The 14,678-nt window shown below is 42.8% G+C and overlaps 1 protein-coding gene across 1 annotated transcript in view; it reads left to right on the top strand.

The window, feature by feature from the left end:
* The window catches only part of LOC137327784 (nuclear receptor-interacting protein 3-like), a 34,930-nt gene extending 20,252 nt beyond the window's left edge, over window positions 1-14,678 (top strand). Inside the window, exons 7-8 of the mRNA XM_067993590.1 lie at window positions 12,810-12,892; window positions 14,500-14,678. Coding sequence (XP_067849691.1) covers window positions 12,810-12,892; window positions 14,500-14,678 — 262 coding nt within the window. The remainder of the gene's footprint in view (window positions 1-12,809; window positions 12,893-14,499) is intronic.

Genomic DNA, 14,678 nt, shown 5'->3' with positions numbered 1-14,678 from the left:
ATTAGACTGAAAGTTAAACTCTGACGTTACTTATTGTAAAACACATCTATGGAGCTATATAAATCTGAGAGCCTATTCAAAGTACACATTCAGTTGTCACCAAGCAATTTCCCTAATGTATATGAAGAGGAATGAAGTAAATGCTGCCATTTACAGCTTACAAAGCAATGACTCAATATTCCTTTTTTGCATCTGATGAGGTTACTATAGTGGAACCCCCTTAAGAGATACTCTGAACATCAATAGTTTCCATCTAGGAAACAATCCAGTTCATTGCAATTTAAAATATCCCCATTGGGTTAGTATTACAAGATAAAATTGCGTTTAAAATTCATAATTATTTATGGTCAAATCTCTTGCCCTCTCCTCATTCCATCGTACTGCATTACTCAAAGTACATTTACATGGATTATGTGCTGTCAGTAGCAGGAGTGCAGTGCTCTAATCGCAATGGCACACTATAATATAATAGAGGCCAATTCTATATCTGTAATGGTGCCTGGATCCAAATTTTATTAGACCTGACAGCAAAGATCAGAGCACAGAAAAATAGCCTTTTCTCAGTTGTCCTATGAAGGGCCCCATTGTCAGCCTGATAAAAGCCTTGTGACTGCAACCTCCTATTAATTTTTGAAATCGTGCCCAGTAACAGCACCTGTGTTGGGTAAATATTGGCTCTCAATAGCCATTGCCCATTCTGTTCACAGCATTCATTTTTCAGAAACTCACAGCAAAATCTTTTAAAACTATTCAGCCTCTGGGTGAGCATTCCCACAGCCAATTGACAGAGAGCACTGCTGGGTGACACACTGGTTAAAATATATAGATCTGTTCTGTTCAACCCCACAACAAACACAGGAAAGGTTCAGAGAACATACTAACAGTGTGGTCAAGTTCTGTCACCATTGGTCAGCAGAAGTACATACTGATACTAATTTTGCCTGAGGATAAAAAGCTCCCTGAGGAAACATCTTTCTGTTGCTGTCCTCTAGCCCTACAACCCTCCAAGAACTCAATGTTCCTCCAATTCTGCCCTCTTGTGCATCCCCGACTTCCTTCCCTCCACCATTGGCAGCTGTGCCTTCAGCTGTCTATGCCCTAAGCTCTTGAATTCCCTCCCTAAACCTTTCCACCTCTCTCTCCTCCTTTAACACACGACTTAAAACCTACCTCTTTGACCAAGCTTTCGGTCGCCTTTCCTAATGTCTCCTTCTTTGGCTCGGTGTTGAGTTTTTTTTTGTCTGATTACACTCCTGTGAAGCTCCTTGGGATGTTTAACTATGTTAAAGGTGCTATATAAATATAAGTTGTTGTTGTCTGTTGTTGTCTCAATAATAGAACAGCAAAAAGATGGTCTTCCTGGGTGACAGATCAATAATATAAGAAGCAAGAGATAACTGGCTAATGAAATATTGGTAAAGCAGGAGAGTCTGACAGGAGGGGAATAGGCTGGGGAATGGGAGGAGAATGAAATAGATGTTATAGGAACAGATACTTGAATTGTGTCATAGCTGTTGATTCTCACTTTTGGTTATTATTTTGCTAATGGTGAGATGAATAAATCAGTTAAACTGTTTTTGGTAGTTTTCATTGATGGAGGAACATTTGCCAGGAGACCAGGAGAACTTCCCACTTTTCTTTGAATGGTACCTTGGGACCTGAACTGACAGATGGGAACTCAGTTTAATACCTCATCCTAAAGATAGTACCTCCAACATTACAGCAGTGAAGCGTCAGCCTGGATTAGGTGTAGCCTTACTCCATCAAGGAGAGGAGGGGAGAAAATTGGTGGTGAAAAAAAGTGCACATTATTTTTCTTAAATTGGAAGGCAGTACTAAGAGATTGCAGGCCTCTGCTTGAGTCCCGCTTTCCCATGGCCTGAGCAGAAATGTAAAAAGTACTTTTGAGCTATTGTGTATAGGATGCCCACCGTAGTAAATCGAGTCTACTTCCTAGTCTTGTTTCGTTAGTGGAGGTATTAGGTGTGGTCAGTTTGCTAAACTTTTTGTTTCCATCATTTGGTAACAATAGGATTTATATAAGGCATGTGATATTTTTGTTCACTTTGTTGGCTGATACTAATTTGCATCTTAGTTTTATGTTAAATCCAACATCTTGGGAGAAGACTGGGTCTTACTCATGGTTTGATTAAACAATATCTTTGGCTACTGACAGTGCCAAATGTGTGTCATTGTATTGTCATGCCAATTTGGGCTCATTTTGCACTTAAAAAAAAAAATTGAACCTTTGGTGACTAGCCTTTAACACCAGATCCTCCGATTTAAACTAAAAAAGTCAGTGTAGTACACTTAAACTACTGCTGGATGTTTGTAACATGTTTGAAGGCACTTTACAGTGCAAGCTAACCATTTGCCATTACAATTGAAATCAATTTACAAAGGCGTTGCTTATAACACATTAAGTATGCCAGCTATTTTGGGCATATGGGAGGTGGAAGCTTTGTCATCTTAATGTTCACCAGCCATTTTTAATGCCTTTGAATTGATTAGCTCTATAACAAAGATAGGCACCACTTATTGTATTACCCTGATATGTTGCAGCAGCAAATCAAGTCCTCAGCGGACTCTGGAGCACTATGGAGAATCACAATGATCCAGAGATGGAAAAAATTCACAATTTTGCTCTTTGTATTTTGCAATTTTACTGTCCACTTCTTATAACAGGCAAATTGCACAACACCAATGCGCCCGCTATAAGTGGTGGGGACTATACCGACTTCTGGTGTAGGTGTAGAGCTGGAATAGGAGCTATTAGTAAAACAAACATGAAATATTTATAAGCCGATCTGAGTTTTTCCCCAAGTAACCCAATGACTGGCAGTGCACTTTTTTTGCTAGATTCTCAGTTTTTGCCACATTTGGTCAGTAATAGTTGTTGGCAAGTGGTTTTATAGTGGCACAAGGTTCTATGACAGCTTTATCTTTACATTAGTTGGAACAGCAAAAAAACTATAGAATTCAGTTGAAGTCTCATTATTAATCAGATTTTTTTCCTTGTAGTAATTAAGAATTCAGTCCAAGAGGGTCCCTCTATATCATTAACATTCAGCCTAGGTCGAACATGAACTATGATGTTGTGCTTTCAGTACAATGAGACCAGCTGTAGTTTCAAACTCATTCTTAGTGCCTGTCTTTTTTAATGTTGGTCTTTTCTAGTTGTAAAAAAAAAGTATTTTGTGGTATAGCGCTCCTTTTTGTACCTGGTACAGTTCTGTAATGTTTTTTAGATAGGAAAAGACATCCTTTGTATGTTAACTGTACTCTGAAAACTAAGAACAATTCATGCATGTTTCTGTGGTTCAGTAAGATCTTGTAAACAGCTCTGTTTGAACAGATTTTTAATGTTTCTATGTTTTTAGATATGATCAGTAATGTTAAATGATTGTGTATGTTGATTAAAATTATTTTACAGCAGCACTGTGAGTGGTTTGTTTATTCATTTTTGGAAAATCTAATGAATTGTCATAAAGTAAAATACAATATTTTATCAGTATAGACAATTTGAGCCTTTTTAGGACAGGATATCTATTTTTTAAAGTCGTATAAAATTCAAACACTTATGACACAAGATAGATTGCTTTGCTCTGTTACAGATTAAGTGGTACCTGGAGATATACACATTGAAAGTTTGACAAAGTTCCATACTTTTGGGTGGTATTGCTCATTGGCTGGTCTGAGGATATTCCCTAGCAGGAGGTGTGGGACATAGACACAAATAGATAACTGGGTTTCAGCACCACCTGCTCCCTGTGTGAAGTTAAGGCATTTACACTACAACTGTAGTATTAGTAAGAAGCAGTTTCTTTAATTAATTCATGGGATGTGGGCGTCGCTGGCAAGGCCAGCATTTATTGCACAACCCTAATTGCCCTTGAGAAGGTGGTGGTGAGCTGCCTTCTTGAACCACTGCAGTCCGTGTGGTGAAGGTACTTCCACACTGTTGATAGGTAGGGAGGTCCAGGATTTTGACCCAGCGACAATGAAGGAATGATGATATATTTCCAAATCAGGATGGTGTGGTGACTTGGAGGGGAATGTGCAGGTGGTGGTGTTCCCATGCGCCTGGAGCCCTTGTCCTTCTAGGTGGTAGAGGTCGTGGGTTTGGAAGGTGCTGTCAAAGAAGCCTTGGCGAGTTGCTGCAGTGCATCCTGTGGATGGTACACACTGCAGCCACAGTGCGTCGGTGATGGAGGGAGTGAATGTTTAGGGTGGTGGATGGGGTGCCAATTAAGTGGGCTGCTTTGTCCTGGATGGTGTTGAGCTTCTTGAGTGTTGTTGGAGCTGCACTCATCCAGGCAAGTGGAGAGTATTCCATTGCATTCCTGACTTGTGCCTTGTAGAATGTGGAAAGGCTTTGGGGTGTCAGGAGGTGAGTCACTCGCCGCAGAATACCCAGCCTCTGACCTGTTCTGGCTGGTCCCGTTAAGTTTCTGGGCAATGGTGACCCCCAGGATGTTGATGGTGGGGGATTCGGCGATGGTAATGCCATTGAATGTCAAGGGGAGGTGGTTAGACTCTCTCTTGTTGGAGATGGTCATTGCCTGGCCCTTGTCTGGCGCGAATGTTACTTGCCACTTATCAGCCCAAGCCTGGATGTTGTCCAGGTCTTGCTGCATGTGGGCACGGACTGCTTCATTATCTGAGGGGTTGTGAATGGAACCGAACACTGTGCAAACATCAGTGAACATCCTCACTTCTGACCTTATGATGGAGGAAAAGTCATCGATGAAGCAGCTGAAGATGGTTGGGCCTAGGACACTGCCCTAAGGAACTCCTGCAGCAATGTCCTGGGGCTGAGATGATTGGCTTCCCACAACCACTACCATCTTCCTTTGTGCTAGGTATGACTCCAGCCAATGAAGAGTTTTCCCCCGATTCCCATTGACTTCAATTTTACTAGGGCTCCTTGGTGCCACACACAGTCAAATGCTGCCTTGATGTCAAGGGCAGTCACTCTCACCTCACCTCAGGAATTCAGCTCTTTTGTCCATGATTGGACCAAGGCTGTAATGAGGTCTGGAGCCGTGCGGTCCTGACGGAACCCAAACTGAGCATCAGTAAGCAGGTTATTAGTAAGTGCCACTTGATATCACTGTCGACAAAACCTTCCATCACTTTGCTGATGATTGAGAGTAGACTGATGGGGCGATAATTGGCCGGATTGGATTTGTTCTGCTTTTTGTGAATAGGACAATTTTCCACATTGTCGGGTAGATGCAAGTGTTGTAGCTGTACTGGAACAGCTTGGCTAGAGGCGCAGCTATTTATGGAGCACACGTCTTCAGCACTACAGCTGGGATGTTGTCAGGGCCCATAGCCTTTGCTGTATCCAGTGCACTCAGCCGTTTCTTGATATCACGTGGAGCGAATTGAATTGGCTGAAGACTGGCTTCTGTGATGGTGGGGATATTAGGAGGCCGAGATGGATCATCTACTCAGCACTTCTGGCTGAAGATGGTTGCAAACGCTTCAGCCTTGCCTTTTGCACTCATGTGCTGTACTGACCTGGAGGGGGTAGAAATTAGTCTTGGGCGGTATCGCGCAGCGGGCGGTATTGCATCGGCCTTCACCCACTTCAATGGAACTGAGAATCAGATGAGGTGTATAACAGGTGGCCGATGTGGTAGCATCCAAGATGGATTTCTACCCCATACAACATAACCAACAATGCAATTGTATACTAATGTGCTATAACTGAAAAATAATTGTAAAATATTGTTTTTTTTTTAAAAAGGTCCAAAAAAGCAAAACAGTTTTTAACCTTGAGTAGAGTTTATTTTCATCCTGTTCAAGTTTTCAGTGTTTCCGTCTACTTGGAAAATGATTTTAAATCTAAAAGAAGTTTGAAATGCTGCCCTGCTCTCAGTTACATGAGAACAGCAGTGAATTTATGTAGCCCAAAATGGAACATGAACTGTTTGACAGGAAATAAAACGTGGCAGTTAACATGAAAGAATGAAAGCAGCAACATACTCCTTAGTCGGTCGTGTGTTAAAAGGGTGGAGTCTGGGTCAGTGTTTGGACAGGGTGACATGGGTTTCTGTGGACCAGCAAATCCATGGAGTCTTGTGTGCCACTGCTGCTTTGCTCAGTTGACGCTATTTAGTGCCAGGATGTTCTGATTAAACAGGAGGTTTGAGAGATAGAAGCAGCATCACCATTGGCGTGATATCAATCATTTGATAAGATGGCATGTTTAGCCATCTGAAATGTAGCACTGACTTGGAAAGGATGGTTTCAGGTAGTGGTGCTTTACCTCTGTGAAGGTAACTACCCATACATTAAATTAATCTCTTTTTCGGTTAATAAAAGAACATAACATCATGAAAATAACTATATTTGACACTTTCTTGATATATATATTTTTAAAAATCGCTGGATACAGTGACACCACTATTCCCGGCCAGAATGGAGATGATTGGGTAATTCCTCCGTCAATCACACCTGGAGACTGCACTGCTGTAAGAAACTGGGAGTGATTTTACGCACATGTGTTCTGTTGGTTGCAGTTCGTAGAGACTCTTTTTAAATAGACTGTAAATAGACCTTGTTTGCTTTGCTGTTTGCTGAGTAAATAAACTTTGCTTTGCTGTTTGCTTTGCTTGCTGTAAAATTCACTGGCTGCAAGTCCTGCTGGCCATAAGTCCCGCTCCGCCTCCAACTCCTTGGCTGACACAGTGGTGTCAATAGACATGCCGATAAAGAATACAGTAGCCAGATATCGGTGAGTTGCCGTCTTTTCAGAAATATTAACAAAACTCTTTATTGCTGATGCATTGTGCAATCAACTCACCGTTTGCAAAAACGCCATTTAATATCCTCTATTTCTAGGTAGGCTATCAGGCACTAATGCACGGCACATTTTTATAATCTTTTTTCTCCCATAAATGAAGGGACATTGAGCAACAGAAGATAACTAACCAATATAAATTGCTGCTTAAGGCATATTTTGTTGCCAATGTGATTTAATAACTGAATAAATCACTGCCATTATGGGGATGTAAGGCTTGTAGTTACAGAAGATAATTTGCACATAACCTCATCCAAAATCACTTGGGGCTGTAAAACGCAGACAAAAGCTAATACACTGTTCCATCCGCCTGCTTTATCTCCAGGGAAGTCATTCTCACTGTTCTATTCATTTTTCATCGTCTGGTCTTTTGACATCAGCCAGTACAAAGCACAATAGACTTGTTCAATACAGTGAAGCCAATGACTATTATTAAAACATTTTTAAAGGGCTCAGTTTTATCAAATTAGATACATACGATGAGGTCTTTTAGATTTGTGAATGTGCACGCTAGCTGTTAAATATAATTCTATATAAATACTTAAATATATGTAGTGTTATGTAAATTATTTTACTAAAACATTGGTGCAGCAATGGTTCAGGACAGATGTATTAATTACTCCAGTTAATAACTTATGTATTTATTGTAGGAACCAATACTCTTCACCTGTATAAAATAATCCAGAAAATACTGGAAAAACACAGCAGATTAGTCAGCATCTGAAAAGACAACTAATGAGTTCATATTTTGGTTGTATACCATTTATCAAAACTAAAAACTAAAGGATGAGCAAGCATTTTAATAAGGTTAGAAAAAATAGAGAACTTTTCCTCTATGTACTGCAGTTGATTCTAACATATAAATCACCACTGTCAAAATCAGAGAAATATTTAGCATGGAATTTTGATTAACAAGATTGACACAGATTACAAACCCATTTAAATATTTGAGGTTATTTATTTTGAGAGGTGCACATTAGAAAAGGCTGCAGTTAAAATCAGAAAGAGTGAATTACAGACAAAAGTTGGACACGGCAGAATGGAATAGGACGAAGTTGAATGGTCAGCACAACTCCCCCTCTGTGTTCTCACCATCCTCACTATTTTCAGAGGTTGTGTTATGAATTCAGATCTGCCATCGATACCTTCTTATGTTCAATTGCATCAGTCACTCTTTAGGTGCTCTGAGCGTCTTACTTCTATGAGACTTGACTCACTCTGCCCTATATCTACTTGTACAACAGCATGACCCAATGATGTAGCAATAGCATCACCTTATGATCGGGACTGGATATTTATGTCCTTGCTTAATAATATAAAAATAATGAACACGCTATGGTATCCCACTTCAGGCCAAATTGTTTAAAACAATTTTGGAAATCTTCCACTGCATGACACTGTTTGATGTTGTATCAATGTACTTGGCAAGAGGGGATCAATTTTTGTGTGGAGCGTATATCGGACAGGCTGGCTCAATCAATTTTTGTGGGCAGGCCTCATTTATATACAACACGCTCATCACAGTCTTTATAGGCAGCTGATTGAGGGCGGAGGTGGGCGTGGGGGGCAGGAAATCAGGCAGGGTGGTTGCCGTTTAAAGGCAGACTGCAGTCCTGAAAGGGGAGGTGCACCTTTCAAAGGTGATCACTAGAGAGGGAGTAACGTCTTCCTTATTTGTTCATATTTGGACCTGGGAAACTCCATTCACTTTCTTGACTATTTCTATTCAAGCAGCTTTGACCACTGATTTGACAAAACTGTGGCCTTCTGGCCAGCCTCCTTTGTTGCCACTCATAGTTCTCCTCAGCAAAAGTGGTGTTTCTACCATGTTCCCGCTTCCTGACATTTTTGTATGCATTCACCTTTGCACTCACCTCTGGCCACTTTGCCTGTAGCTGGTCACTGATCTTTTCCAGCAACTGCAACTTTCGCCACAACAGAGACTTCTCTTTAATGGCAAGCAGCAGCCTTTTAAAAGCTGCTACTTCATCAGAGTTCCTGCCACATGCAGCCAGCCATGCTGCTGATAGGCTCCCTACATCTATACAGAAAACCTATTAAAATGAGGAGGGGCTAGTCTCACAAAATTCTGTGAGGCAAATCCTCCTCACTAACAGCACAAGCTCACTCACATTACACATGTGGGCACAGCATTAACTTTACCAACATCACAAATTCTGGGCTCGTATTTATTTAAAATCCTTTAGCACCAAAATATTTGATAAACTTGTCAGATTGATAACTTTGGTTTCATTGCAATTGTAGTTCTCCATTCTACTTATACATGATCACATTTTGAATTTCACATGAATGTAGTTAAATGGTTCTTAAAGAGTGTCTTTACAGTAAAGGACTGCAAAAAAACATGATTTTATCTCATGAATAAAACATAGTATCATGACAATTTGTTTTTAAAAAATTACTAAAAGGTTAAGTGCTAGTTATGTCAGATGGGTATCTGGTGATTCCATTACAGTGTAGGATTATAATAGCATTACATTCCAGCAATGTTATCATTTTGTTCGAATATCTAAGCCTTTTTATTGCAGTCGACTGTTTAATGACAGTTGGGTGTGCACAGATCACAGGCTGGTTGCTTCTGAATATGCCATCCTGACCTGAAGATGACAAGTAAATTGCTGGAAAAGCGAATCAAAGGCTTAGAATAGACAGTTCAAATTACAGCACACTGAACTGCACAAGGAAGAGGATTTCAGCCACACAGGGAAATCATCAGCCACGTTCAGAAATATATCCACTTCCTCCACAACAGCGTACCATGGCTGCATAGAATTACACAGAATGTACAGCACAGAAGCAGACCTTTTGGCCCAACGGGTTCATGCCGGTGTTTATGCTCCACATGAGCCTCCTCCCTCCCTACTTCATTTAACCCTATCAGTACATCCTTCTATTCCTTGCAGTGTGTACCATCTGCAGGATGCACTGCAACAAGTCCCCAAGGCTTCTTCGGCAGCACCTCCCAAACCCGTGACCTCCACCCAGAAGGTCAAGGGCAGCAGGTGATTGGGAACGCCATTAGCTCCAAGCACCCCTCCAAGTCACACACATGGATATATATCACTGTTCCTTTATTGCTGTTTGGTCAAAATCCTGGAACTTCCTACCTAACAGCATTGTGGGAGTACCTTCACCACATGGACTGCAATGGTTCAAGAAGAAGACCCGCCACCACCTTATCAAGCGCAACTAAAGATGGACAATAAATGCTGGCCTAGCCAGCAACTTCCAGATTCCAAAGAATGATTTAAAAAGTTCTTCCTTATTTTTCTATCAGGAATGGTATTACATTTCCAAATCTACCCTGCATGGCAAATGGAAATCCTGGAGGAAATTCCAGCAGTTTACAGGAGGAGTCACAAGGGCTGGCATTGTCCTACTCTGCCGCTGACTCATCCTCCCAACCTCTTTAGATTCTATGGGCTCGATATTAGCAGGGCGGCGGGTTCTCAGCAGGGGGTCGACTGGGTGCGTGGGTAACACGCCCGGTGAAATCAGTGTGCTCCGCACGGAATCGCAGGCTAATTGCAGCCACTTACTTGTGCTTCCTGGTTTCCCGCTGGTAAGCTGCGCAGTGGGCGGACTGTGCATGCGCAGCAAGGTCTGTCAGCTGGAAGAGCCCTATTTAAAGGGGCAGTCCTCCACTGACTGATGCTGCAGAAAATAGGAAAAATTACAGCATGGAGCAGCCCAGGGGGAAGGCTGCTCCCAGGTTTAGTGATGCCTCATTCCAGATATCATTGGATGGGGTGAGGAGGAGGGGGAGGACAGAGATTTTCCCCCCGGCGGGCAGGAGGAAGCAGCCTGTCCCTGCCACCAAGAAAGCCTGGCTTGAGGTGGCAGAGGAGGTCACCAGCACCACCAACATATCACGCACCTGCATACAGTGCAGGAGGCACTTCAATCATCTAAGTAGGTCAGCCGAAGTGAGTGCACTGACTCATTCCCCTCCCCTCCGTCTGCCACATCACCGCCCCCACCCCACATCTTCTGCACTGCCAACACTACTCTATCACATCACCCCTCACACCCACTCAAAGCTCATCCTCATCTTACCTGCACTTACTCACCTCGCCAGTACTCATCCCACCACTACCACTCAACCCAATCCTCATACAATCTCATGGCTCTATCTCATACTCACCCTCTGATGCATCTCTTTCACCGTCAGCCTCACTCAACCTGCCACTACCTGTGCTGCAGCCACAGGGCATGCATCACATACGTGCGGTAGGAAGCGTAAGGCAAACGTGTCGTGAGCATGAAAGGGAAGCACAAGGGTGTTTGAGGGTTTGTCATGGTGTTTACCTATATTTAATTTCTGACCAATTCACATCACATATTATATTGTCACCACTACTGCCACGTCTTTGTGAATCTTGTCTGGTTTGTGCAATAATGCCCTTTCCTGAGGATCACTATGAAGACCCACAACTGATGCCACCCATCATGTCACTGCAGAGTGGGTGTAGGTGTATTTGCGGGGCTCTTTTGTGCAGACGAATGAGAGACATCGGCGCTGTCCCCGGTGGCACCCTGGAAGGATGCGGAGGAGAAGTTGTTGTCGGCAGTGGTGACTTTGGCAATGACAGGTAAGAAGATGGTGCTCGAGCCAGCTGGGAGCAGCTCGGCACGAAGGAAGCTGCAGATGTCCACGACTACATGTTGAGTGACTCTGAGCGTCCATGTGCACTGCTCCTCAGGAAGCTGAGCCTCGGTCTGTAGACCCTGTGCCGAGGGTAGTGCCCTCTGCGACGCATCTCTCTCTGCCGTTGCCCTCCCTCCTGCTGTGCAGGTGAATGTGTCACAGCACTGTGTTGTGGAGCTTCATGTGTCAGAGGTGGCCGGCGAGGCTGGTGATGCTGTTCGCCCTCCGAGGAAGTCATGACTGCAGCTACGGCGGCCCCCATCCGGAAGATGTACATCTGAGGGGGTCCGCAAGGTAGGTACATGTGTCTGGACACCGGGGTAAGTGTGCAAGTTGGTGAATTTTATTGTTAGGGGGAGGATGGTGGAGGCCAAACTTTGTCCAAAGTGACAGAGTGGCCTCCTGCAATGAGTGAGGGTCTTCCCCCCCCCCCCCCCACCTGTCAAATGGACCTTTGCAGCTGCCACAGGCTGGTGGCTGCAACACGTCCATTTCAACTGGGAGTGTTTCCCCCAGTACGGGAAACAGTCTCAGTTCATTGCAAAATCCCACCCCTCCTAAAATATCAGGTCAATCAGGTCTGTAAACAACCTGATTGTTACTTAAGTACTTTAAGTGGAACCCCACTGGCTTTAATTGCCGGCGGGAGTCCCACATGCGGGGGCTGCGTGCGCATGTCAGCGCGTCACTGGGGAACCTGGAAGCGGGCGGGTTGGAGCCGGGCTCTGGACCCGCCCTGGGAATCCCCGATTTTCACAGCCCCCCCCTGCCACGAACGCACCCGATCGTGGGTGCTAAAATCGAGCTCTATGTGTCAAATTTTGTTTACTAACGCTCCTGTGAAGTGCCTTGGGACGTTTTACTGTGTTAAAGACGATATATAAATGCAAGTAATTGTTGTGTACTACTATAGTTATTTGCTACTTTAAATGCAAATGCAACACGGCAAAAGTAATGATTGTGGAAAAAGGGAACCAAAAAATCTTTTGAAAATGTTCATTACACAGGCTGCAAAATGCTCCCAGACAAAAAATATTTTCATTGCAACCTAGACAAGTGCCTTTAAGAAGCAGTCCTAAGCAGATGAAGCTACCAAATTTATGCATCGATGTTTTATGGACGAGCCTAAAGCTCTGGGCAGAGCCTCACCCAAACTTGTGAATTTTGATGTGGGGTCTGTTTTAAATGAGTCTCACTCATACCAACAGCATGGGCCCCTCCCACTCCCGCCCACCCCCCCAAAATTGCAGTCTGAAAATTGGGCATGCTAAGAATCAGGGGCATGAGTTCCTGCGTCTAATTTTCTGACCCCCAATTGCTGTTTGCCAGTCGTGCACGACCCATGCAAAATTGGGATGCTGGGTCAAAAATAGAAAATGTGCTGTATCCCAGCACTGACATCTCTAATCACGGTGAGCACAAAGATTAGTCAGAACAAAAAATGAAATAAATATTTGTGATCAAAGAAGGATTTTAGCATAAATTACTCATGAGTAAACAGAATAAAAAATGCATTTTTTTGTTGAACATTAAAAGTATCTGATTAATAAGTATTGTTCAGTAACATATAATGGGATTTCATAAGTGGAGAGTGTTTTCCAATGTTGAAAGTTCAAAGACTGGCTATTAATTTAATTGGAACAACTCTGTTCAAAATTAATCATGTCACAGCACTTAACTAACCCTTATTGGTGGAGGATATTATATTGCTTCCTCGACCTACATTCCACTCCTTCTCATCCTGTCTTTTGTGTCCTTGCTTTCATCTCTGTCTGAATTGAATTCCATTAACAATAGACCCTTGGCTGAGGTAGTAATTTTCAGAAAACATGTCATTCTAGTGGTGAGGCAGGGCCATTCATGGAATACTAACTGGAATCATTAATAATACAAAACTGAATCCATCATTTATAATACACCTACCACAGCTCACTGATGATTGAATATAACCATCCCTTAACATTATTAGATCACAAATGATGGAGGACTGAGTGATGGAGTAGGTAAGAATACCATCCTTTTATATCATATTTCATGTTAGGGCTTAGAAGCCCAACCATCAAAGTGCTTCAGGCATCTCACACATTTCATAGGGTGGACAGCCCATCACATGCTGATTCAATGCTCGAGGTTAAAATCGATCCATGTGTGTTTTTTAAACCCTGGTCTGATTAGGCTTAAATTCCGCCTCAGCGTTGGGTTTAAATCATGCTGGATAATTATGCAGACTGTGAAGGGCATTACTGCTGAACAGAGTCGGTATTTATCCAACATCCACACATGTGCACTAACTAGCTTTCCAATGACCCCTGTAGAAGTGTGCATGTCAGGTGAGGACAGGAATGGGCTGAACTGTCATATCTTCCACAGCTGAATGGCTAGCTGGCACTCACCGTCATAGTTCACATATGAATAATGATCATTTGGGTGAGGAACTGGAGAGCACCCAACATTCTTGAAATTGTATCCCAGCCACAACTCCTTCAGGAGAGATGGGGAGAGGAGAAAGTTGGAGAGCGGGAAAAAAAGATTTTAATTGTTGTGCACCTCCCACGGACCAACACATCATGGCAAAATTCAGAAAGGGAATAAAATACCTGAAAGCATTACTCAGTCACAGCTGCTCAGGCTGATGACTCAGCCTGAAGGTAAACAGTAAAAGAAGACATTCAAGTACAGTTGTCATAGAAACCTGGGATAACTGGGTCGCCTGCATGCTGTTGTTATAATTCATTTAACAGCAAGCATCAATAGCAGTGCAGTTCCTACCATTGCTTTTGTAACAATAAAAGTCATGTGTTCTATTATGCTTTCCCTGTAAATTTCATTACATATCCACACTGATTTTTTTATACAATATATTCAATTCTTAGTTAAGCAGCCCTGATATGTAAAATGTTGTTACGTATTCAATACAAAGTGGCTAGTCTGCAGTAGGTGTATTATCATCTACACGACTCATTCAGCCGGTGAAAAATAAGTTTTTTCAATTTTCTCCCCTTTTTCTTGCACCCAAAAGCCACTGATCCTTGCTATGGTATGAATCCGCTTATACTGGCAGCCATCCCCATACCTCACCTGAGTGGTATGTGTACTTCATGTGTGAGCCTAGAAAATGAGGTTGGAAAATTCCTTAGGGGTTCCATTAGTCTCCCACCATTACCACACGGGAAAATGTCAGAGACCTGGTTGCACTAG

The sequence above is a fragment of the Heptranchias perlo genome, chromosome 12 (assembly GCF_035084215.1).
Source record: "Heptranchias perlo isolate sHepPer1 chromosome 12, sHepPer1.hap1, whole genome shotgun sequence".
Classification (NCBI taxonomy): Eukaryota; Metazoa; Chordata; class Chondrichthyes; order Hexanchiformes; family Hexanchidae; genus Heptranchias; species Heptranchias perlo.
Note: the sequence above shows the minus strand (reverse complement) of the source record. Positions and strands in the feature narration are given on the sequence as shown.